Raw genomic sequence first — 26,096 nt, 5'->3', positions numbered from 1 at the left:
CACTCCTTTCAAGTGAAGCAGCATTTCACTTGCATTTCCCCCAACTTAGTCTACTGTATTCGTTGCTCCCAATGCGGTCTCCTCTACATTGGAGAGACCAAACGTAAACTGGGCGACCGCTTTGCAGAACACCTGCAGTCTGTCCGCAAGAATGACCCAAACCTCCCTGTCGCTTGCTATTTTACCACTCCACCCTGCTCTCTTGTCCACATGTCTGTTCTTGGCTTGCTGCATTGTTCCAGTGAAGCCCAACGCAAACTGGAGGAACAGCACCTCATCTTCCGACTAGGCACTTTACAGCCTTCTGGACTGATTATTGAATTCAACAAATTTAGGTCTTGAACTGCCTCCTCCATCCCCACCTCCTTTCTGTTTCTTCCCCCTTCCTTTTGTTTTTTCCAATAATTTATATAGATTTTTCTTTTCCCACCTATTTCCATTATTTTTAAATATTTTTAAATCTTTTATGCTCCCCTCACCCCCACTAGAGCTATACCTTGAGTGCCCTACCATCCATTCTTAATTAGCACATTCGTTTAGATAATATCACCAACTTCAACACCTATGTGTTCTTTTGTCTGTGATATATTTTGATGATCTGCTTCTATCACTGCTTGCTTGTCCCTACAACCACCCCACCCCCCTCCACTTCTCTCCCCCCACCCAACCCCCCCTCCCCACACATACCTTAAACCAGCTTATATTTCACCCCTTTCCTTGGATTCACCTAGTTCTGTTGAAGGGTCATGAGGACTTGAAACGTCAACTCTTTTCTTCTCTGCCGATGCTACCAGACCTGCTGAGTTTTTCCAGGTAATTCTGTTTTTGTTTTGGATTTCCAGCATTCGCAGTTTTTTGTTTTTATAACAATATAATTCATACTAGTTAACTTCAGATTTGGCTGTGTAGTTTATTTGTTGACATTTTTATCTAAAATAACCTTAAAAATTCAAGTGAACTAGTTTTCTTAGATTTAGTTACTGATTACCCAAATTTGTACACATCTGTTCATGGGCACCTGCATATAGATTTTTCTGAAGTTGCTTGTTAGTCCTTTTGCAGATTAATAGATTTGTTGCTTGGTAATACAGAACTTGAATATTGCTGATAAAAAAGACATGCTGTCAAAGCTTTTCGTCAGGACAGACACAAGGATGGCAAATCTCAAAGAGAACTACAATTTATACTGCATGAGAAAAAGGGTGTTGATTGGTTGGAAAGTCGGCTTTAATTGGTCGAGACATTGTGAATGCACCAGGGAGCTATTACCCACATGCTTTTGTTTATTCCAACATGTCTGGACATGTTCATTTTGCCTGCAGAGCACAGGTCCCTGTATATGAATATATGTAGCTTCTAGCAAGTATATGTGAGCTACATTGTGAGCCTGACTGATAATCTTAAATTGGTTGTTAGTGTAATTCTTAGCAAGTGTTGCTCAATCATGGAATCACATATAATATTAGACATTATGTTCTGAGTTTTGCAAGTGTGAGTCGGTTGAGTACAGTCAGTACTCTGTCTATAGCGAAAAGCCAAAGGGAGGTACTGTCTGATACAATTCACTAGTCATTGGGACATATGGCCTATGTTCCTGGTATCACACTGCTCCAGAAACTCATATACCACATTACTCATTGAGTGGTAGGAAGTTTGTCTTTTTGGCTTGATGGCAGCATCCTGTTAGTGGAAAACACCATTTGTGTTGCACTGCATAGTAGCAGCATAAAATGGCTAGCTTTACCTGTTCCTAAAATTTTTGAGATATTTTACCCTTCCAGGGTAATGAGGTAGACTGGGCACAGGCCTGAAAGTAGTGGCCTTCAGACCATTTAAGATTTTGCACGATATATAGTGAGCAATTATTGGGTTAGTCATTATTCCACAGGATAGCTTTGATACACCCTATTTCAGTGTCAAGCAAATGGCTCAGGTCCTGTTTACGTGACTGCCGATAAGCACATGTTGCTGAAGGAATCCCAGTGTGCATACTGACCAGTGAAGGTATGCTTGTGGTAGATGGTAGTAGAGAACCTATTAGTGGGTTTCTCAACCAGCAAGTTGAGGAAAGGGAACGCGTTATATTGTTCCATTTCAAAGCTGAATTTATGAATATATGAACATACGAATCAGGAGCAGGCACAGGCCACTCACCCCCTTGACCCTGTTCCACCATTCAATAAGGCCAAGGCTGACCTGATTGTAACCTCAACTCCACATTTTCACCTATCCTCAATTATCTTTCAACCCTTGTTTATCAAGAATCTATCTACCTCTGCCTTAAAAATATTCAAAGGCTCTGCTCCATTGCCTTTTGAGGCAGGGAGTTCCAAAAACTCATGACTGAGAGAAAAAAATTCTCCTAATCTCTGTCTTAAATGGGCGACCCTTCATTTGTAAACAGTGACCCCTCGTTCTAGATTCTCCCACAAGAGGAAACATTCTTTCCACATCCATCTTATCAAGACCCCTCAGGATCTTAGAAAAAAAAGGCTCTGGTCAGACCACATTTAGAATATTGTGAGCAATTTTGGGTCCCGTATCTCAGGAAGGATGTGCTGGCCCTGGAGATGGTCCAGAGGAGGTTCACGAGAACGATCCCAGGAATGAAAGGCTTAACATATGAGGAACGTTTGAGGACTCTGGGTCTATACTCAATGTAGTTTAGAAGGAGGAGGGGGGATCTGATTGAAACTTACTGAATACTGAAAGGCCTGGATAGAGTGGATGTGGGGAAGATGTTTCCATTAGTAGGAGAGACTAGGACCCGAGGGCACAGCCTCAGAGTAAAGGAAAGACCTTTTAGAACAGAGATGAGGAGAAACTTCTTTAGCCAGAGAATGGTGAATCTATGGAATTCGTTGCCACATAAGGCTGTGGAGGCCAGGTCATTGAGTGCATTTAAGACCGAGATAGATTGGTTCTTGATTGGTAAGGGGATCAAAGGTTACGGGGAGAAGGCGGGAAAATGGGGTTGAGAAACTTATCAGCCATGATTGAATGGTGGAGCAGTCTCAATGGGCTGAATGGCCTAATTTCTGCTCCTATGTCTTATGGTCTATATGTTTCAATCAAGTTGCATCTTATTTTTCCAAACTCCAGTGGATACAAGCCAAGTCTGTCCAATCTTATAAAAAAGCAAAAAACTGCGGATGCTGGAAATCCAAAACAAAAACAAAAATACCTGGAAAAACACAGCCAGTCTGACAGCATTTGCGGAGAGGAACACAGTTAAAGTTTCAAGTCCATATGACTCTTCAACAGAACTAAGGAAAAATAGAAAGGAGGTGAAATATAAGCTGGTTTAAGGGCGGGTGGGACAGGTAGAGCTGGATGGAGGACCAGTGATAGGTGGAGATAACCAAAAGATGTCATAGACAAAAGGACAAAGAGGTGTTGAAGCTGGTGACATTATCTAAAGAACATGATAATAAAGGTACAGATAGCCCTAGTGGGTGTGGGGTGGGGGGAAGGTATTGAAATAGGCTAAAAGGTAGAGATAAAACAATGGATGGAAATATATTTAAAAATAATGGAACTGGATGAGAAAAGAAAAATCTATATAAAGTATTGGAAAAAAGGGGGATCGGAAAGGGGGAAGGGATGGAGGAGATTGTTCATGATCTAAAATTGTTGAACTCAATATTCAGTTCAGAAGGCTGTAAAGCGCCTAGTCGGAAGATGAGGTGCTGTTCCTCCAGTTTGCGTTGAGCTTCACTATCCAATCTTTCCTCATAAGACAACCTGCACATTCCAGATTTTAGTCTAGTAAATCTTCTCTGAACTGTTCCAATGCATTTACATCCTTTCTTATTGTACTGTACACAATACTCCAGGTATGGTTTCACCAATGCCCTGTGTAACTGAAGCATAGGGCGGAATAGTCCCAGATATGCACTAAGTGCGGTAGCGGGAGGGAAAAACTACATTTTACCTGCTGGCCGCAATGGCGGTTTCTAAAGCCATCCCAAACCCGCTGCGTTAATTATGTATGCCCAGGAAACACGCCGTTTCCATGGCAGCAGGCTCTCATTCACCTGCCAAGCCATCACCTCATTTCATCATGCCGGGCACTCTATTTAAAGTGCAGCCACTCGCACACCTCTCAGTGCTACCAGCCCATGACTACTGCACAGAAGACAGGATGGCCCCAAAATGCAAAAAGACTGCAGCTCCCAGGTTTAATGACTTGTCCCTTGAGTGCCTTTTGGATGCTGTGGAGGCCCATTGTTATTTCCTCTACCCCACTCTGGCTGCAGGAGGGGCAGCAGCATTACCACTCCTGCTTGGGAGGCGATTGCAGTGCCAATGCTGCACAGAAGAGGTTGGCCATCCAATGCAGATAGAGGATGAATGATTGCATCCTTGCCGCCAGGGTATGACAACCATCTCATCACTCTGAACTCACACACTCAAGCCCGTCACACATTTACTGGCATCTCACTCACTGTTAGCTCAAGGGACATCAACTCATTCCTTCACACACCCTCACATCTCCATCTGTCCTCATCTCTTCTGGAGGCTGCCTCCTCAATTTTTAGTCTAGTAAATCTTCTCTGAACTGTTCCAACGCATTTACATCCTTTCTTACTGTACTGTACACAAAACTGCTCCCTCAGACCTTGCCATCTTGAGGCCACCTGCACAATTGAACTGGTTCCCCATACATAAGTGCTGGGATACCTACCTTGCCCAGTACAGCTCTCACCCTGCAGCCTCTTCCCTGGCCTGGGGCCACTTCTCCCCCTTCCTCAAGCAAGCCCTATCCCTGCAGCTGTACAAAGCCACCCCGACCTTATGGCTGGTCTGGTAAGTGGAGACCAGCCCGTGAGTCCCCTAAAGGTGATGTGGTGCTGCCTGTGAAGCCTGGTGCTGTTGTCCGCAAGTGCTGCCTGAAGCACAAATCTCAAAGTCCCCAGCAAAGTGCAGCTCGCCAGATGATCCAACATGGGGGGATGAGTCCAGCGGACAGCCTTATAATGAAATGCAGATATATTACAATGAGATTCCTGACATCTGATGGCGGGAGACGAGGCCTGCCATTGTCGGGCTGAGCGAATGATCACAAACTAGTTTCACAATGTCGTGAAACCGATTTTTGGCCTTCTCGCCATACTGTCCACTCACACCACCGAACACGTCTGACGCCAGCGGACACAGAATATTCCACCCATAATCTTTCTACTTTTTTTATTCAATTCCCCTTGCAATAAGTAATAACATTCTATTATCTTTCCTAATTATTTGCTGTACCTGCACACTAACCTTTAATGATTCATGCATTAGGACACCCAGATCCCTCTGCATCTCAGAGCTCTGCAATGTCTCACCATTTAGACAAAATGCTTCTTTTTTATTCTTCCTGCCAAGATGGACAATTTCACATTTTACCACGTATGCTCCATTTGCCAAATCTTTTCACACTTACTTAACATAAGTATATCCTATTGTAGGGATACTTATTTCCTCTTCACAACTTACTTTCCTACCTATCTTTGTGTCATCAGCAAACTTAGCAAACAAAACTTTGGTCCCTTCATCCAAGTCACTTATATAAATTTTAGAAAGTTGAAGCACCAGCTCTGATCCCTGTGGTACACTACTTGTTACACCTTGCCAACTAGAAAGTGACCCATTTATGCCTACTCTCTGTTTCCTGTTAGCTAGCCAATCTTCTATCCATGCCAATATGTTACCCCTTGTATCATAAGCTTTTATTTTCTGCAATAACCTTTGATGTGGCATCTTATCAAATGCCTTTTGCCTTTTGGAAATCTAAGTACAGTACATCCACCAGTTTCCCTTTATTCACAGCACATGTGACTCCTTCAAAGAACCCCAGTAAATTGGTTAAACATGATTTCCTTCTCACAAAACCACATTGACTCTGCCTGATTACCTTGAATTTATGTTAGTACCCTGCTATAACATCTTTAAAAATATCTTCTAATATTTTCCCTGTGACAGATGTTAAGCTAATTGGCCTGTAGTTTCCTGCTTTCTGTCTCCCTCCCTTTTTAAATAAAAGAATTGCATTAGCTATTTTCCAATTTGACAAAACTTGCTCCGAATCAAGGCATTTTTGGAAAATTAAAATCAACACATCAACGCCATCAACTGTCTCACTAGCCACTTCTTTTAAGTCCCTAGGATGAAGTCCATCAGGATCTGGGGACTTGTCAGCCTGCAGCTCCAACAATTTGCCCAGTCCCACTTCCTTGATGATTGTAATTTCCTGGAGTTCCTCTCTTCCTTCCACTTCCTGATTTACAGCTATTTCTGGGGCGTTACTTGTCTCCTCTATAGTGAAGACCGATGCAAAATACCTGTTCAATTCATCCTTATTTGAATGTGGGATGGAGCATATTAAGGGCCAGGATTTTACATTCGGCGTGCAGGGATGGGGGCCTGACACGCCGGAACATAAAATGATGCGTGATGACATCGGTCATGCGTCCTGACGTTATCACGCAGCGTTGCGATGTTTCGTTCGTTGGGTGCGCACCAGGGTCGGCTGCATGCTTGCCAATAATTAAAAGGCTATTAACGAAGTAATTAATTTCAAGTTTATGCTGCCCGTCCAACCTAATGGTTGGCGGGCAGGCAAAAAGGCCAAGCAGCCTTTACGTTTTTTAGGAAATCTCATCCACGAGTGGGATGAGGTTTCCTAAAGCTTTTGTCAATTAAATAAATATTTTTTCTGAAAAATAAAAATATGTCCCATCTCATATGACATAGTCACATGAGAGACATTTTTCATTAAATCTTTAGTGCATTTATTTATTTGTTTCAAAAGCGCTTCAATCTCCCCGAGGCAACTCTGTGCGTTAGGAAATTCTTACATGCAGCTTCAGATTCAAATATAGCAAACGTGTCATCTACATTCGGAAATATGCAAGGAGTAGGAGATTAAGGGTCATTCCATTGAAAACATGTTTCTCCTGGAAACTGATGAAAATGTTAGTGAGAGCTGGCCCTAAAGGGGAACTCATGGCAACATCATCTATTTGGGTATACATAGTGTCATTAAAGTTGACCTCAACTGCACAAGTTGCTAAGTTCATAAGTTCAATGAATACAGATTCAGAACATGGCAGCACATCTAAACTGCCATGATATCATGACGTGGTGCAAATGTCTATGGCTTCCTTGAATGGTATATTAGTGAAAAGGTAGCAATGCTGAACAAGCACATAGCATTGCTGTTGATATGCAGATTGCATATAGTTTTTGCAAAAGTGAAGGAATTCTTCACTGTGTGTGGAATACTTAATCAGAACTGGTTGTAGTATCTAGCTCAACCATTTGGCCAACTCATGTAGAACCAGTCATAGATAAGTTAGGGTGTAATGCAGCATCAATTTTGTGTGTCTGGGGCAGCCCATACACACCTGGATGTAGTGAAGCATGAGGACAAATCCAATCATATACAGCACAAGGCAATTTGTTATTCTCATGCAAATATAACAAACATTTTTTGTAATTCGCTTTTGAACAGGGCTGTGTGGCCATGTTTGGCAGCGAATTTAGATTGTCCTTAAGAACAGTGCACACTTTTTCAATATAACCATGCTTGTTAATGATGATTATTCCAGTCCCTTTGTCTGGCTTGCAAATATGTATGTCTGGGTTGGCAGATATTCATGCTGCATATGAAAATCGGACAAATCGTTGGAAATCCCACAATATGCATGTGCTGGATCAACTCGGCATGTTTTTAACGTTTTCCCTGGACACTGGTTTGTGGCAGGATGGCTGAGAATAGAGGAGTTCAAACTCCACAAATACCTCCTCCCATCTGATGTGAAATGTAAGAACACCAAAATTGAAGCCACGTTGGAGGACAACTCTGTGCTTTCTGAGTGGATATGATTAGGCAGAAATTTAGTATTCTTGCATCTCTTCTGATGAGTGCAAGATGAAAAGACTCAATAGCATGTCTCTTTTTCAGCAATTGACAGAATTATTGCTCAGAACATTCCTGTTTTGTTCTAGTACTGGAGCTGTATCAGCTGTTCAGCCATTGTGACTTGGAGGAATGTGTGGACGACAATTCTGGCTGGAATTCTGCAATTAATGTAGGAACTAAAATTGTGGGCAGCCTGCTGTTCCATACATTGGATGACATCAACTAACATCAATAGGCATTGCAAGATTTCCTAAACATCAAAGTCCTGCTATGTAGTCTAGACTATGCAATGGCTAAAACTCCTGAAAGCTAATAGATTATGTTAGATCTGCCTCATTAAAATGAGTGACATTACAACTTAAACATTTGGGATTCCTTTAACATAATGAATGGATTCGGAAGGGTTGGCACGATCTATAAGGATAGTGCATGATCATATTCAAGTACTCAGAGGTATGATAATATAAATAGAAGATCTCATACTAGTCAATGGGTTTTCTTAATGTGTGCAAAAGAACCAAATTTCATAAATAGTGCTGGTTTAAGAGGAGGAAGTTTGCAGTACTTTTTACGCCCACATGAAAGAGCACATGGAATTCACCAGATTATTTACATAGTCTATTTTTATACAGGATTGCAGTGTTTAATTTGGACTACTGTATGCTGGTGATGATTATTAAACTTTATTTTGGTATGGCTGAATTATCATTACTGAGCCTATAAGTGGCTGGTGCATACCTTGCAAGTAGCAGAATTACGAATGAAACTCATGGAATAAATTGATATATGATATGCACTTACTGCCACTAGATATATGAGGTTATTATAAATAAAGGATGCAAGATTTGGATTCATAGTGCTGCTGGAGCCTCCAGCTGTTCTTGCGTGGCCCACAAGGTGCCGCAGACTAAAAAGGGCACTCTGATGGATGTCATGTGCATGAACTGGAAGCATCTGACCTGGTGCTATCGTGATATCACTGTGCCCTACTGGCTGATGTGATGCTCAACTTTCAAATTTGGATGATTCAGACCCATTGTACATTCACTTGTCAGTCACCAAAGAACAAGTGTTCCACTGGAAGGGGATCCTAGCACTAGTATTATTTAAAGGGCCATGCAGCCAACTTGCAGGCAGGTAATTTGGAATAACTTCAGGACTGAAGTACTGTGGATTAGTTTTGTATGTGTTATGGTGAGCTCCTGGATTGGGCAGGGACTGTTGTTGCATCCTCGCAAGGAGAACATAGGATTTTGTGACCTGTCTTCACAAAGGCTCCAACAGGCATGGGGACTGTGGCTGCACTGCCTCTGGGTCAGCAGCACAACAGGGAGCTGGAGCAGAGACTGCGGAGAAAGCAAGCTCTGCACGATGCCCTCTGCCGAGTTGGAGTGAGACTCCTTCATGCTCCTTGACAGTGATGGGAAGCTGTCTGGCAAGCCAGTTAATGTACCCACCATATCAGTGTGCATGTTGGTCCTCATCTGAGTTATCTGCAGCAGAACCTGCCACCTTAGCCTCTGGTGAGTTGGCATGCAAACTAGCCTTTCTGCCTGGTTTAGCATGCCTAGAATAATCAGCACTTTAAAAAAAATATTTGTTCTTGGGATGTGGTGTTGCTGGCTAGGTTGGCATTTAGTGCCCATCCCTTGCTGGCATTTAAGAGTCAACCACATTGGTGTCAGTCTAAAGTCACACTTGGGCAAGGACAACAGATTTCCTTCCCTAAAGGGGATTAGTGAACCAGTTGTGTTTTTAACAGCAATTGACAATGGTTTCATGATCATCACTAGACTTCTAATTTCAGACTTTTATTGAATTCAAGTTCTACCATCTGCCATGGTGGGATCTGAACCCAGGTCCCCAGAGAATTGCCCTGGGCTTCTAGATTACCAATCTAGTGGCAATACCACTACCCCACTGCCTCCCCATAGCACCTAAAATACATGCAGTGCTAGTATCCAAGTTTGTGGCTGCGAGCATCAGATCAAGTGACAGAGCCTGTTCGTCAGTGCAGTGATGTTGCTCTCCCTTCTCCATTTGGGCTCCTGTGGTTGGGCAGGTGGGAACTCTTGGGAGTCAGAGAACAGAGAACGAGAATGGGAAGTTTGGGATGAGGGAAAGAAGGTGGGGAGAAAATCAAGAGATCCATGATCATACCATCTGCAATATGTTCATCTTGCCAGATAGCATGATGAGTGTGAGCTGAAAGTTGAGAAGAGGCATAAGGCGGCAACTTTCTCAATGTTCTCAGTGACAGCGAATGCAGAGACCCTGTTGCCATTGCCCCATGATGCAAAGAGCCATCACCTCAGGAGATGCAAGCATTTTTATCCTTTGCCGGTTCTTCTCTGCTCCCTTCTATTGTGTGTCACCCTGTCCTAAAAAAGACAAACCAGAATGTCAATGATTGTATTGTACCATTGTGTCATGTGCCTATCATAGCTAAATAGTTTGAGGTACATGAAAGCAGTGGGAGCTGGGTGTGTGTCTGGCAGCACTGGAATGTGTATGAGAATGAGGTGACGTGTCTGGATGATAGGCAGGAGTTTTGATTGCCAAGGACTGCTGATGGCTGAGTGATGATTTCTCTGGCCAACAGCTACTGATCTCTTCTAAGGTTTGTCCTTAAGGTCCTCCTGACCCCCTGTGGAACCACAGTGTCTCTCCTGCTGTCCACCTCCACCATTTAGCCCTCCAGAGCTGCATTCGAGACTCTAGAACCCTCTCTATACTTGGTGTTTCATTTTCCTTGTTTACAATTGCAGCAATAGGATTCAGCAGCAGCACTCTGTAATTCAGTGCAGTCCCCTTTACAGGGACAGATTGCCTTTAAGAAGACATGACTGGCTGCACCACATGCCTTTAGCACACACTGCTTGACTCCCTGCTGAGCACTCAGACAGCCAGCAGCACAAGAGTCTCTGGACTTAGCGCTTCAAGCTGGTAAATGAGGAGGCAGCACTCCACTTCAATACATATGTGCAGGACCTGAATTGCGAACTCGGAGGTGAGTACACAGTAACATTGCAGAGCACTCGCCCGGGTCATCTGTTGGACTTCAATATTAAAGCACATTGCGGGGTGTTGGGTAAGGGTTGCCCTGTGGTTAAGGTGACTTGGGGGCGGGGGCATTTCAGGCATTCCTCCACCGATCTGCAACCTCTCCCTGTTGTTGTGTGCCAGCTGGTCCTGCATGAATACAGATGGAGAGAGTATAAGCAGGACGCCTATCAGGCCAGATGATAAGAATGCCTGGCATGTGTGGGTGGTGAGTGGTCCCATGGATGGGATGAGGACAATGAAGGGGTGTGTGAGAGAGTGTGACAAAGTTATGGCTGCCAAAGGGAGGAAACATGCTGCCCCCAACTTGGCGACGCCTCCCTTGGGCATCTACTGGACACAGTGCAGGGCAGCCATGAAGTCCTCTGCCACCGCTCAGGGCAAAGACCAGCAAGCAAGGTGACAAATCAAGCATGGGAGGCGGTGGCAGCGGTGGTCAGCGCCAATGCCCTGCAGAGGCGGACAGCCACCCAGTGCCGCAAGAGGATTAATGATCTCCCCCATTCCGTAAAGGTAAGTCACTCTTCTCATCACTCTCGACGCACATGCTCACAAACCCATCACACATCCACAGGGTCCTCACTCACTGCCTGTCAAGGGACATCACCCTTTGCCGAGCCAGGTACCTCCGCCACTCTCTTCTTCTATCTCTCTGGTCTCTGTAAACCATGAGGCAGACCGCTAAATCACCAGGCTCCATGATCCTGATGTTCTCCTCCTGCAGGATTAAAGAGAGAGACCATGGGTTAGCACGGGTGTACTAACAACGTCTTTTAGTTAAGTCTGAGGGCCCTTCACGCATGCAGGGGCCCACCACGTGGATGGTCCCTGTGTAGAGAGCTCATTGGCTGTCCGAATCCCCACCTACCTCTGCCCCACTCCACTTGACCGATTGGCAGCAGCTTCAGCCACTGGACTGCATGCTGTGCTCTCAGCTCAGGTGCAGGCATTCGCCTGGAAGGCTGCGCTGTTAGCTTGAACCATAATAGTCCAACTTGAAGAAAGACATTGCAAGGGGCTGTAAGCACCTCTACCACTGACTGCACCATGGCCAGCTTTCACAAGGGGATTCTACAACTTGCCCAGTCACCCTAAAACACACATCAATTTGTAGTCTGTGCCCAAGTTTCTGAAGCATTTGGTGGCATTTTCATGCTTTTGTGTTGCTTGAGTGGGCAGAAAAGCTTCAGAGGCCTGACTCCAAGCATGTCAATGGAGCTGCTGCTGAACGGTCTCAGCTGTGGAAGAATGCTCACTTCTGATAAGCTTTTCCAAGTAGGTGGCCACTCCCTGCACCCCCTCCCTCAGCCCTCACACATGGCTTGAGTATTTCCTTCAGCCCGTCCATGCTGCCGTTGCCCCCCCACCACACCCACCTCCCCTGCACCACCCCTAACCCCTCGCCAGGTGCTTGAGCATTTGCTTCAAATTTATGCAGCTTTTGCCCCCCCGACCATTGCACATCCCCATCCCCCCGCCACCCCGCACATCCCCCTCCCCCTGCCACCCCAGTCTAATCCACACTGAAAGCGAGCCAGGAAACATGGCTTACTGGTGCCCACTGCAAACGCGCGGCGCCTTTTCCTTGAAGTCCTATGGGTGATGCTAATGAACACTGCTCAAGGTTGTGTGCACTTATCTCCAAGTTTCCCTCGTAGTTCAGTTCGCCAGGTGCATACTTTTTAAAGGCAGTCGTGAAGCACGCTGTTCTGAAGTCACGCCGACGTGGGCAATAAATTTGACATGAGAAGAGCATTCCAGTGAGCAGGAATTAGATGCAAATGGATTAAAATATCGTTCCTGACGTGTGGCAGCAGGAAACCTGTCTCGCCATTGACGGGTGGAGCGGATAATTGCAAACTGGTTTCACGATGAAGTAAAACCAATTTTTGGCCTTCTCCCCATATTGCCACCCACTTCTGCCATGATGCCTGATGCCAACGGGGCTGGAAAATTCCAGCTGATATCTATGTAAATGATGTAACATGCTTTGCAGACGCTTTGGAGCAGATAGTAGTGGCTTGTGAAAAATGCTTTGAAGTGGCTTGTGGCCAGACTCCACTGTTACTCTGTCTCTCCCAAGCAGGTATTGATGAAAATGCTCACAAGCAAAAACAATAGCCAGGCACTCTTTCTTGATCTGAGCGTAGCGTCATTCCATTTGCATTAGTGCCCTGGATGCAAATGCAACTGGTTGTCCTTGCTGCATTAGTGTTACTCCAAGACCTGTCTCACTGGCCTCACACTGCCAGGTGACTTTATCATTGACGTCATAGCATTTCAGCACTGGCGTTGTCACTAGTTTGATTTTAGTGAACACTGACTCTTGTTCTGCACACCCTTGGCATTGAGCTTTTGTAATGATTCACACTTCTACGACAAATTGGGCATAAATTTTGCTAAATACTTCACGAATCCAACAAATCGTTGCACTGCTTTCACTCGGTCGCTGCATCACTGACACAACTCTCACCTTGTCAGAATCCAGGTGAAGACATTTTGCTGTCAGAACATGACCTATATACTTGATTGCAGCTTGAAGACATTGCTAGCCACCACTTGGATTGCCAGTATGTAGTGTGCCCATTGGCTGTTTGAAACCCCACCCACCTCCGGCCCACTCCAATTGACTGATTGCAGCAGCTTTGGCCACTGGGCTGCATGCTGTGCTCCCAGCTCAGGCACAGGCATTCTCCTAACCCGTGCTGCAAATTTTTTGTTCAGCTTCAGGTTCATCTGGCAAACTGTCTCTAGCAGTCATATTAAATTCTGATCATGGTCATCTATGGCTTCTTCCATTGTGTCTCCACATCCATAGACTAATACATCATCCACTATGCCTTACACTCCGGGAAGATCACTGATGTTGTCAGCAGTGATTCTCTTCTGTAGCCCAGTGTGGGGAAAGCAGTGTTTTAACTGCAAGAAGCCAAATAATTTCACATGCTTGTTTGGCTAGAAAGAAGCCAAGGAAATGCCAAACGGCATGTGCAATCATCTGTATCTCCCAAAAGGCATCCAGAATGCAGTTAGAAAGCTGTTGCTTGCAGTCAATGGTTTTGCGTGCTGTGACACGTTGTAAATCTCTGTTGGCATGTTTGGAGTTACCAGTTCAAGCTTTAGACTTGCTCCAGCTGAGATGAATGGCTGTTGCATCCCATCTATGATCTGGAACTCTAGATCTTCTTTCTTGCCATTGTGTTGGGCTCTCAGACCAATTTGTCCTCTCAGTATGAGCATTGTGCCATCATATAGCCTCAACCTTACTTTCAAGAGCTTCTCTTTTGAATGGCTATGTTGGACCAGTATCTGTCTGGCACTTCTTGTCAATTTGATACTCTCCCCTGATCATCATTGTAACAGTCACAAATGATTTATTACCTATAGACTTGACAGAGCCAACCTGTTGACTCATGGATAGTGCTCCATCAGACTCTTCTGCTGATATCTCTCCAGTAGCCATGTGTATAGGCTTGCTTTGCTTCTTTCTAGCCAAACACGCATGTGAAATTATTTGGCTTCTTGCAGTTAAAACACTGCTTTCCCCACACTGGGCAATCCTTCTTTTCCTTTGTAGGATGCCGCCTGCAGTACTTGCATCCTGCCCTTTGTCCGTGATTATTCTGCTCTTTCAGCCTGGATTGTCTCTCAGCATAATATATGTCTTGTACTCTAGCTGACATTTTACAAGCTCCATATTTCTACACACGTGTATTGCTTTCTTGACCGTAATTTGCTCCACTTGCAGTAGACTTGCTCTTATTGAGTGGCCTCATGTGCCTAAGAGAATTCTATCTTTAATCAGATCACCTTTTAGTTGCCCGAATTCATATGATTCTGCAAGCTGTGTTACTGTAGTCACATACTATTCAATGGTTTCCTTTCCACCTTGAGCTTTAGTGTTGAATACATAGCATTCATAAGTAACAACTCTGGGTTTAAAGGATGCATTTAAGGCTCTTAAATCTCTGTCATCTGTTTCCTTCATTTGTCAGATAGATTTAAGGTGGCTTACAATATGTAGCTGTTTTTCCCAAGTAGTGCTAGAATTGTGGCCATTCTTATTGGCTCCAGCTTGTTAATTAAATCTGTTGCAAGCTCATAGTTTTGTAATTGCAAGTGGAAAAACTGCCAGTTCTGCCACATATTGCCTGGATAATTTTGACTGGAGCTGGGAGGGGTAAGTTTACAGCCATGTTAACTTACCCAGTGTTTTACTTGTAGCCTTCAGTTTGAACTTGCTGTTCCTTGCACCTTTTTAGCAGATTTGAACATTTCTGTATGCCTTTCTGAGCTGCTGAAGGCCCAGTCTGATCACCATGTTTCAAGTTCAAAGACTGCAATGCTTCTTAGTGTCTTTCTCAGTGTGAAGTCTTTATCAAGCTGATCTAAAATAGCAGCTTCCAAGGAGATTCCCTCATGGTAGAGGTCACATGACTGCAGCAAGCCAGATAGGACATGTTGTAATGTTGCATTTCAAAACCCAAACACTAAAAGACACTTAACTGTTATAGCTGATAAAAAGTCTGGTGATCTAATGTTGGAATGATTACAAATACTATTCCCTCAGAAAACTCTAGGATCCAACATATTTAAGAAATTCTCCTAAATAGAGCTCAAGTTTTTATGTTAAAATAGCACATAACTTCAAAGTCAGAAAGTTGTAAGTTACCCCAATAAATTGATAATAAAGATTTGTTCCACTGCATTTACAAAATTAAGTTTAGTTCTATATTAGTTTTTCTTAGTAGTACCATTTACTTAACTTAATAGGTATACTAATATTCCAGAATAGAAAAATAAACAATGAGCTTGATTTTTCTATAAGCTTCTGGACTCCGAGATCAGGACCAAATAGGGGCCCTGAGCCCATGGTTGCTGGAAGCATACTCATCGGCACAATCTTCCTGGAGTTTGCCTCTAATATGGCTGCTTCCGTGCCCACTGTGGGTGGGCTGTCAATGCTCCTAGCCCAATCTCTGGATTCCCAATCTGGAATCTCTGGAGCCTCACCAGCCTCACCGGAAGAGGTGGGCGCTGCTGAGGAATGGTTGGAAACTGCAAGGGTGCTTCAACATGGGGGTGCCATATGAAGAACTGAAAATTCAACAAAATAAACTGTGGCCACAGCTGCCAGATCTTCACTGTCAAGGGAGACCCATCCTTGGAATGAACTTGGGCAGAAGCTTTTGCCCTTGCAATCCGGCAGATCCATTTTGAGTTGCTTTGTATGATGGGCTTCTGGCCCCTAGGCCTGTCAATGGGAGGCCACCACCATTCCATCTACAGGCTGTAGCTATATTGGGTGGAAAATCCAGTTGGTGTGTCCTCAAATTGCAAAATTGGCTACCTGCCACTGGTAGGCGAGTAGCCATCACTCCCCAAAAGCTGCCTGCCTGAAAATAGACCAGTGGAAGGAAAATGGTGACAGACATGCACGCCAGCTGGTAGTGAGAAACTACCACAATGCCCACTTCCAATCCTTCCTCCACCAAAATCCAGCCCAATGTGTTCATCTGTGCTATGGGCAATATTTGTAATTTGAAATAATATATAATTTTAATGAAATGTATTATTAAATTAAAAATGTGAAAAATTAAATTGTGTATTAATTGAAAAAATGTGGAAACATAATATGTTGAAATTACTAAATCATATCTGTATTTTAGATAAACATTTTTCTTTTTCCCAATTTAATTTTTCTATGATTATTCTGCAGACCATAACCTTGATCCTAGATCAATGTTGTTTCATGCTTTTACCATGACTCACATGTGGCTAGCTGAGAATCCAGATGTGACTAATTGCATTTCTGATTAATAAACAGAAAATCAGTAACAGAAACCACCGTTGGGCATGCTATAATGCATACCGAGGATGGAGGATACTCTGCTAGTTATGCAGGTAGCCTGATTTTCACAGAATCACAGAATCACACAGTGCAGAAGAGGTCCTTCAGCCCATCGAGTCTGCACCGACACGTGAGAAACACCTGACCTACCTACCTAATCCCATTTACCAGCACTTGGCTCATAGCCTTGAATGTTGTTATGACGTGCCTAAATTTTCCATTCCTAAATTTAAATGAATGGAAATTCAGATGGGTTACGTATTAAGTTATGGTCCTTCATACCCAGTATTCTGATTTGTTTTGCTGGCATTCGATGTTCTGTGCTAGGAACGCTGGTGAAAGTTTACCTTTAGTCTCAGTCATGCCCAAATAGATGCTGAGCACATGTTGTAGGGCACTGAAACTGCTGCTGAATTTTGCTCTATAGAACTTATAAGTGCCATCATGTCAGTCCATTCGATACTCTGATTTCAGGTATTTATCAATGGTCTGTTTGTCATCGCCAGTTAGGCATCACTGTTGTGAATATTATCTGGAATCTTTGGTCCTGCCAGCAGCAAGAAGCAGTGATGGGCAGGGGAACTTAATTTGTCATAATGCCAAAAATCAATTTCCTGATGTTGGGATGAATTTTGGAATTCTGTTCTCTGAACTTTAAAGGCAGGTTAAAGGCAGGTCGTGCTTCTTGACGAACAATGTTGGGAAGCCCTTTTGCATGTGTCAACATGTCATGCATGCTCATTAAAATGCCACCTTACTGGAATTATGTTCCCGAACCAAATTAAATTCCATGCCAGGCAGAAATTAGAATGTTTATTTTTGCGACCGCACATAAGTGGCCAGCACCTGGTGAGGTAGGCTTCATCTATGATTAACAGTGAGTAGTCGCTGCATTGTCCTCTTTGGGGAGCTTTTGTAAATACCAGCCTATGTTTGAGACCGGGTGGTGGCTGTACAAGTTGTGTGGAGGTTGACCAAGGAAGGGCTAGCGTAGAAGGGTGGAGCAGTGGCCGAGCAAAATTAGAAGGGATAGTGCAGGCTTTCCATGTGCCCTTTAAATATGGCTCCCAGACCTTCAACCCCATGAGGTAATGGCGGAGGTGGTTAAAATTTGTGCCTGCCCCCACTGCGGGTGAGCTCCTCGCGGATGCATATTTGATGAGCTGACCAGCACAAGATTGTGTGTGATCAGCTGTCCTGCCTATTGCCCCAAGTGGTAATCACTCCCACTTCCGCACCCACCACCAAACTTAGGCTTCAGAATGGAAGATTCCACCTATTCTGTTTGGACAATTAATGAGAGAGCATCACTTTCAGTGGCATGCTGTCTTATGTTGAAAGTTATCACTAGGAACTATATTCAATAGATCCTGAAGGTGGCATGGGGATTGCAATGCGGGTTGTGGACAGCACACAAACCTCATGCTGCCTGCTAATTTACATGATTGTAGCATGCAGCTAGTGCTAATCGCCCTGGTGACTGGCTGTATACATCAGCAAGAAGCCCAAAGTCGTGAGACACTTGCACCAGTTAAAGTCAAATTGCATCTCTAGAAGGAAGATGGCAGGAAGACGTCAATGTCACTGGACTAGTAATCCAGAGGCTCAGCCCAATGCTCTGAGGACATGGGTTCAAATTGCACCATGGCAGCTGGTGGAATTTTAAGTTCAATTAATTAATAAAATTCAATTAATTAATACATCTGGAATTGCAAGCTAGCCTCCATAATGATAACCATAAAACTATCATCAGTTGTCATAAAAACAGATCTGGTTCATTAATGCCCTTTAGGGAAGGAAATTTGCCATCACTACCTGGCAAGGCCTACAGGCCCACAGCAATGTGGTTGACTGTTAATGCCCTCTGAAATGACCTAGCAAGCCACTTAGCCAAGGCTCATACCTTACAGACAATGTCCCAGACACCATCATCACCATCCCTCGTTATGTCCTGCCCCACCGACACAACAGCACAGTGGTGTACAGTCGGGAGGGAGTTGTCCCCGGAGTCCTCAACATTGATTCCAGACCCCATAGAGTGTCATGGCACCAAGTCAAACAGGGGCAAGGAAACTGCTGATTACCACCTACTGCTCTCCTTCAGCTGATGAATCAGTACCCCTCCATGTTGATCACCACTTGGAAGAGACATTGAGGGTGGCAAGAGACAGAACATACTCTGGATGGGGGACTACAATGCCCACATTGGTCGAGTTCTGAAGGACATATCTGCCAGACTGGCAGGTGGTAAGGGAACCAGCAAGAGGGGAAAAACCTACTAGACCTTACCCTCACCAATCTACCTGCTGCTGTTGCATCTATCCGTGACAGTGGTGGTAGGAGTAACCATTACATAGTCCTTGTGGAAACAAAGTTCCATCTTCACATTGAAGATACCCTCTATAAGGTTGTATGTCACTACCATTGTGCTAAATGGGATTGATTTCGAACAGATCTAGCAACTCAAATGCTAACTCTGTTTCTCTCCATAGATGCTGCCTGGCCTGATGAGTATTTCTAGCATTTTTTGTTTGCATAAGAAGGCTGATGAGTACACACAATAAAATGCTTGGTCTATTGCAATAGCTGCCAGAAAACCAACCATCACAAAAACATAGAGGAGACTGGCATCAACTTTGCACAGGGCTTTGCAAAGAGCTTGGAACCCATCCTTTCCAGCATTGAAATGGCCAACTTCATTGGAACACTTGTGGATCCAACCATGGTTTAGCGTCTGATGGCCGATGTCCCAGCTACCATTGCAGCAGAAGCAGAACCGTCCAAGGTCTGAGTGTTGCTCAGATTTCTGTCATGCTGACTCAGACTGCTCTAATTCAAACTCAACTTGCTGCCATACAAGCTTAGACAGCTGCCATCATTGCTGCAGATACCAGTATTCAAAAGGTCTTCTAGGGTGTCATAGCAGTCCAACTATCTGCCCTCCAACAGATTACTAGAATTGCTGAGGCACAGCCCCAGGAGACTGGCAATGGCTCTGCCAAGAACAAACTTGCTGTTCACTCTCACGAGGACAGCATTCCTCCTCCCAGCACTACCACTCCGCTAGTGCCTTGCTCTTGCCTCTCAGCCAGCCAGCCCAGACTGATGCCACCTATTGAAAAGTCTTGTGCTGGGCCTTCAAGACCTAGAGCTGCTTGAGGATTTTGTCCTAGACCATCAGCAAACTTTCCCATTCAAGGTCAGCAGCCTTCCACCAGCTATGCTGCGGCTACTGGGGTAGCACTGCATTGGAGCACTGAGGTAGATAAAGGTCCCAAGAAAGATAGAATCTAAAGAAATGCACAAAGGTGATTAATGTACATTTGTATGCAATATGGCAGGCTTTGATTGATAAACTTGGTTTGGATTGTTTATTTTGTGTTAGTTTTTATTTTTGCCATGTGCCCTAGCAGATGTTAGGTTAATGGTTAATGATAGAGGGAAGGTAAGGTATGGTACTATTGATGAATGGGGAATTGGGGCTGCATCACATTTGGATGAGTTGCTCACAGACAATCCGAACAGAGAGTGGTTGTCTAGGGCACTTCCTCCCTTCCATTTCCATCTCCTCCTACTCCTGAGCTACTTATCGTGCAGCTGGTGGCAAAGGCTGGGCCCTCATGACGGTGAGGTTGTGATGCCAAGGTTTGCTGATGATAGCAAAATTGGTTGTGAGGACAAAAGCTACACTTTGCAGAAAAATATCAATGGAATGGTCAAGTCGGCAGAAATGTGGCAAATGGAGTTCAATTTAGAGAAATGTAAAATAATGCATATGGCGAGGCCAAACAAGGCAAGAGAATGCACAATAAATGGTGGGATTCTGAGAAGTGTGGAGGAAAAGAGGGACCACAGGATTTGTATCCACAGATCTCTGAAGGTAGCAGGACAGGTAGATAAGATAATCAAGAAGGCATGCAGAATACTTCCATATTTTGGCCAAGACATAAATATAAGAGCAAAGCGGTTATGGTAGAACAGAATAAGCACTAGTTAGACCACAACTAGAGAACTGCATGCAGTTCTAGTCATCACATTATAAGAAGGATATGTTCACATTAGAGGGAATAGGGAGGAGATTTACATGGATGTTGCTGGGAATGGAGAATTTTAGTATGAAGGAAAATTGGATAGGCTGGGGTAGTTTTCTTTGGAACAAAGGAGGCTGAGGGGAGATTTAATTGAGGTGTCTAAAATTATGAGGGACCCAGACAGAGTGGACAGGAAGGACTTATTTCCATTAGCAGAGAGGTTAATAACCAGGGGGCATAGATTTAAAGTAATTGGTAGGAGGACTAGAGGAGAATTGAGGAGAGTTTTTTTCACCCAGATTGTGTGTCTGAAGGATGGGGTGGCTCTGGAACTCACACCCTGAAAAGGTGGTAGGGGTGGTACCCTCTTCTCATTTAAAAATACATGGACATGCACTTGAAGTGCCATAACCTACAGGGATACAGGCCAAGAGCCGGAAAGTGGGATTAGACTGGATAGCTCTTTATCAGCCGGCATAGACTCAAAGGGCGAAATTTCCTCTTGCTGTAAGTTTTCGATTTTTATGTTTCTAAGCTTTTTTAATGGTCTGCGCTATCACATTTTGTATGGTAGCCTGGATTTCATTGAATGCACACTGCGTACATGAGCATGTGTTGCACATTGGAGCCATCAGCCATATCATCAGTGGATAGTCTTGTTGTTCTGCAGCTAAAATTTGCTTTGTTATGGTGGCTCAAATACAGCTGGTACAACAGATTCCCACAGGATGAAGATGTCATGATTACAACCAAGATATTGGGCATTTACTTGCCTAATTCGCTGTGTATTCCCTCTGAGTTAGAGAGCTCCCATGAACTCCCTTATGCAATGGTGAATGATAAACTGCGTGATATATCTCCAGCTTCAGCCTGAAAGGAGCCTGATGCATTTAAGTTCATTGCCATAGTCACCTTCACAGCCACTGACAACGTGGTTTATCATCCTGCTCTGAGGTTGCAGTTATGGCTACAGCAAGTGGGAGATTTCAGTGAGGGCATCCTTACTGAAGCACTGGTATCTCGCACAGTTCCTCACTGTGATTCGGATAGGAGAATTGCCTCCTGAACATCCCACTGAGAGCCCTTCCCCCCTCATCCTCCTCCTTCCAGTGTTAGTTTGCCCTGAGGTGTGTGCCTTTACTCATTCTCTCACTCACGCTGTATTCCAAACAGAAAGCACAACTGCAGTCATATCCAGGAGTAACTCATTTGTGCAGAAGCCTTGAAGTCAGGACCAAATCTTTCAGCACTTGCTCCTTGGGATCATCCTCCTTACAATCACAACCCCTGTCTTCCCAGGATCTACTATTTTCGAGGATGCACCTTCTTCTAGGCTGTCTGATATTGTGCAAGGCATCTGAGTGTGACCTTGTAGTATATAAAAAATGTAAATAGCATGAAAAAAAAATCCAGAAATTAATTTGAGCAAGTAGAAATTTTACAGTTCATTGAACACTTGAAAATTGTAAGCTAAAGTATTTGGTTTCTTTCGCTTTCTCTTTCTCTGTTTAAACACTTCTCCACACTGGAAGCTGGCAACCCTGTAATCCACTAGGAGTACTTTGATTATCAAGGGAAAAATTACGGAGTTGTGAAAAAGTAAATAAGAAAAGTTGCTGCGAAACGCCTTGCATGATATTAAAAGTCTGAAACTGGAAGTTTTCACAAAATATATTGAACTTGGAACTGAGTGATTTGCAACAAGAATGTAAGCTTTGAGCCAAAAGACAAAATGGAGTGAACTTTTTATGATCAGTTTGGGTGATAAGTATATAGCTTTAAGCTATTATAAAATGGATTATTTATTTATGTTAAACTAATTGCATAACTAATAGTTTATTGCCCAGACACAATGCCAACAATCATTAATTCAACATTCAGCAGTCTGCCATCGTAAGGAAATGTCCTTAGCCAGATTTATTTTTGAGTTTAACTCCCTGCTGTTTCACTGCCACACAATTCTGTATGATTTTCCCAAGAGATTCTTAGTGGCCCCTATCAAATAGAATTTATTCGAAACAGAAAATGTTGTAAATACTCAGCAGATGAGGCAGCGCCCGTGGAGAATTCTGATGACAGGTCACTGACCTGAAATGTTGAGCTGGATTTTAGCCACCCAAAGAATGGGTGGGTTGGTGTCAGGTCAGGAAACTTTAAGAATCTCAAACCTGACCCCACTTTGGGCTTAGGGGTGGTGAGACAAGGAGAAGCCAATCACTCCTACAATTTAAATATTTTAATGAGGCTGGCAGCTTCTGAGTTCAGCAGCTTTACAGGTTTGAATTATGTTATTTGGAAAACCAGCAGCTACAGGGAGGCAAAGACAGCTTCAAGGAGAAGGTATCTGCCTTTAAATCACAGCCTGTGGGCCAGCAGAAGCAGGAGTGCTACTCCTTAGCTCAAACTCCTCCTCGTCAGGCCCCTTATACAAAGGCCCATGGGGTTGGGGATTGCTCCCACCAGGGATCAGCCTCCCCTCAGGAATGGACCTCCAATGGAGTCAGGGGTTAGGCCCTGCCTCCCCCACCCCTTATTAGGACCTATTGGTCTTATGGCCTACACCAGAGTCTTCCTCAATCAACTGGAAGCCTCTAGCTGATTTTTAGGTGGGGAACTTATCAAGGATAAAAGATATATGGGCCAGAATTTTTCAGTTGGCAGGCGGGCTAGGCGGGAGCAGGCAGGGGCAGTCATGGAGCTGATCGCCATCCACGATCGGCTCCATGCTGCCATTTTACATGGGTGGGCCAATTAAGGCCTGCCCAGCGTAAGATGCGAGCTGTAGTGCTCAGTGCTACCTGTGCAGGCGGGGGGAGGAGAGAGAGAGTCAGGGCCAGCTCTCTTTCGCGCATGCGTGTGAAAGAGTGCTTCCATCTCCCCGAGGCAGCTCCGTGCCTTAGGGAGATTGAAGGCCTATTGAAATTATTAAATAAATGGAGTAAAAATTTAATTAAACATGTCCCTTCATGTGACTGTGTCACATGAGATGGGACATGTTTTGATATTTCAGAACAATTATTTATTTAATTAATAAAAGTTTTAGGAAACCTCATCCTGCTCGTGGATGAGGTTTCCTAAAAAACATGAAGGCTGCTTGGCTTTTTCGCCTGCCCGCCAACCTTAATTACTTCCTTAATGGCCTTAGTAGGCTGTTTACATATCAGCGGGCGCACAGCCGACTCCGGTGCATGCCCGCCGAATGAAACATTACAACACAGCACGATAATGTCGGGACGCAAGTCCAATGTCATCACGTGTCATTTTACGTGTCGGCATGTCGGGCCCGCCCCCACATGCTGACTGAAAAATCCTGCCCATGCTGTGGAGTTAAAACTGAAACTTGTTCCCTCCTCCACATATATAACCTGCCTCTGTTAATATCCAGGCGTTTCTGTTATTAGTATTACTATTAAGAATATGGGGAGACAATGGTATAGTGGTGATGTTGTGGACAAGTAACCTGGATGCTCAGGCTAATGCTCCAGGTACATGGGTTCAAATCCCACCATGGCGGCTGGTGGAATTTAAAATTAAATTAATAAAATAATATGGTTGACTCTTAACCGCCCTCTGAAATGGCTTAATATAGCCACTAGGGCAATAAGGGATGGGTAACAAATGCTGGCCTTGCCAGTGGTGCCTACATCCCATAACTAAATAAATTCAAAAATAAAGTTTGCAATCATTTGTCTGATTGTTCAGTGGAAGCATGTCATTTTTACAGGTCTAAGGATTCTTTACAGTATTTTCCACAAACCAATAAATATAAATTTAGTCTAACATGGGTTGAAATCTGAGCTCTAACAATCTCTTATTAATGTTTTAATGTATTTTTTTTCATTTCAGAGCAGAATTGTGTCCTTGAAATTATTTGGTTAGCATTATTCCCGACCATCTGTGTAACCTTACTTATCATCATATCTTACCAGTTGTTCAAGGAAGATTCATCCTGTAATGGTTAGTATTGTATAAAGTGCAACTGTTTTCTCAGAAGTGACCTATCAGTTTTGTTGTATGCAATTTAATTAAGTATGTTTTATGCTTATCAAATTAATGCATGCCAGTGTGGGATCCTTGATCATTTTCCCTCCTTGTATTCAATGTCAGCATCAAACACTATAAAGTCAAATACAGCATGGGTTACACTCAGGGTCAGGCACTAACCATAATGACAAGGAACATATTTTAAACCAAAACTCAAATGGGCATCCTAACTTTAAATGCACAGAAATTAAATCCACCCACCTACTCTGTCTCTGACATAATCAACTATGGTCTCAGTCCAATCAGGAATCTAGACCAGCTCCCCGCCAATAATAATCCTGAAGGGTAGGTTGCCGCAATTGCTCTGGTGAGGTGGGAGAGAGAATCAATTCTTCACAAAAAATGTCCAGGCCTGCACTCAATTTGCTTCAGTAAAGTCACTATCATGACAAAGAAATGACAAAGTGCACACATATCTCAATTTAATTTTATGGACCAGCATTGGTAGATTACATATTCCTTCTGATAGGCCTGGAATCTAATTGTGGATTCACAACCATAAAAAAAGGAAACATTTAGTAACCTCCAACATGATCCTGCAATGAGAAGTTCAATTCTATTGGAGTTTGAGTGGGAGTGGTATATACATTAATTGTTCAGGCGTACAATCCCATTTTCCCTGCTTTCTCATGGTTCCCACTATCTGTGGTTGATTGACAGGTTCCTGCCACTCCATCAATTTCTTGAGCCAGCAACCAGGAGGCAGAAGAAAGTAGAATAGGAACAAATCTGCATCCCCAAGGGGCAAGGTGCAGATTGACAACTGCAATGTGGAAGATTGAATGAGCATTTCCCATTGCCATGAAACCACTTTTTACTGTTCCAGTAAGCTACACTACCATATGGTTCATATATTGCCAATATATATGTAGTCACATCTGCTAAGTTGTGATATAACTTTCAAAATTCAGAAAGGATTTGGGAAAAATAAACATTATTTTATTCTAAGGTGTGAAAAGTTATTTAGGTTAGTTAGACCAAGTCCTTTGGCTCATTGTGGTTAATGGTGTACGAAGACCACTGGGTCAAGGCAGAATTGCATCACCACTAAGGCTTATATAAGGCTCAGATTAAAAGATTTTAGATAAGGGCTACAACAATCACAAAATGCCATGCTGTTTTGATGTCAGAAAACAGTTAAAGGTATCAGAGTGAAGTGCTTTATATTTTCTCTGCCTTTAATGTGCTTTTGAATTGT

The 26,096-nt window shown here is 43.7% G+C and overlaps 1 protein-coding gene across 7 annotated transcripts in view; it reads left to right on the top strand.

Moving 5' to 3' along the window:
• Positions 1 to 26,096, top strand: part of LOC121283302 — a 121,697-nt gene that overhangs the window by 54,849 nt on the left and 40,752 nt on the right. For all 7 annotated transcript variants that reach the window (XR_005944230.1, XM_041197770.1, XM_041197761.1 and 4 more), the window contains exon 5: positions 24,701 to 24,811. Coding sequence is in view for 6 of the 7 variants with exons in the window: in XM_041197770.1 (XP_041053704.1) it covers positions 24,701 to 24,811 (111 nt within the window). In the remaining variant the exon portion in view is untranslated. The remainder of the gene's footprint in view (positions 1 to 24,700; positions 24,812 to 26,096) is intronic.

Source organism: Carcharodon carcharias, chromosome 1 (assembly GCF_017639515.1).
Source record: "Carcharodon carcharias isolate sCarCar2 chromosome 1, sCarCar2.pri, whole genome shotgun sequence".
Lineage (NCBI taxonomy): Eukaryota > Metazoa > Chordata > Chondrichthyes > Lamniformes > Lamnidae > Carcharodon > Carcharodon carcharias.
Note: the sequence above shows the minus strand (reverse complement) of the source record. Positions and strands in the feature narration are given on the sequence as shown.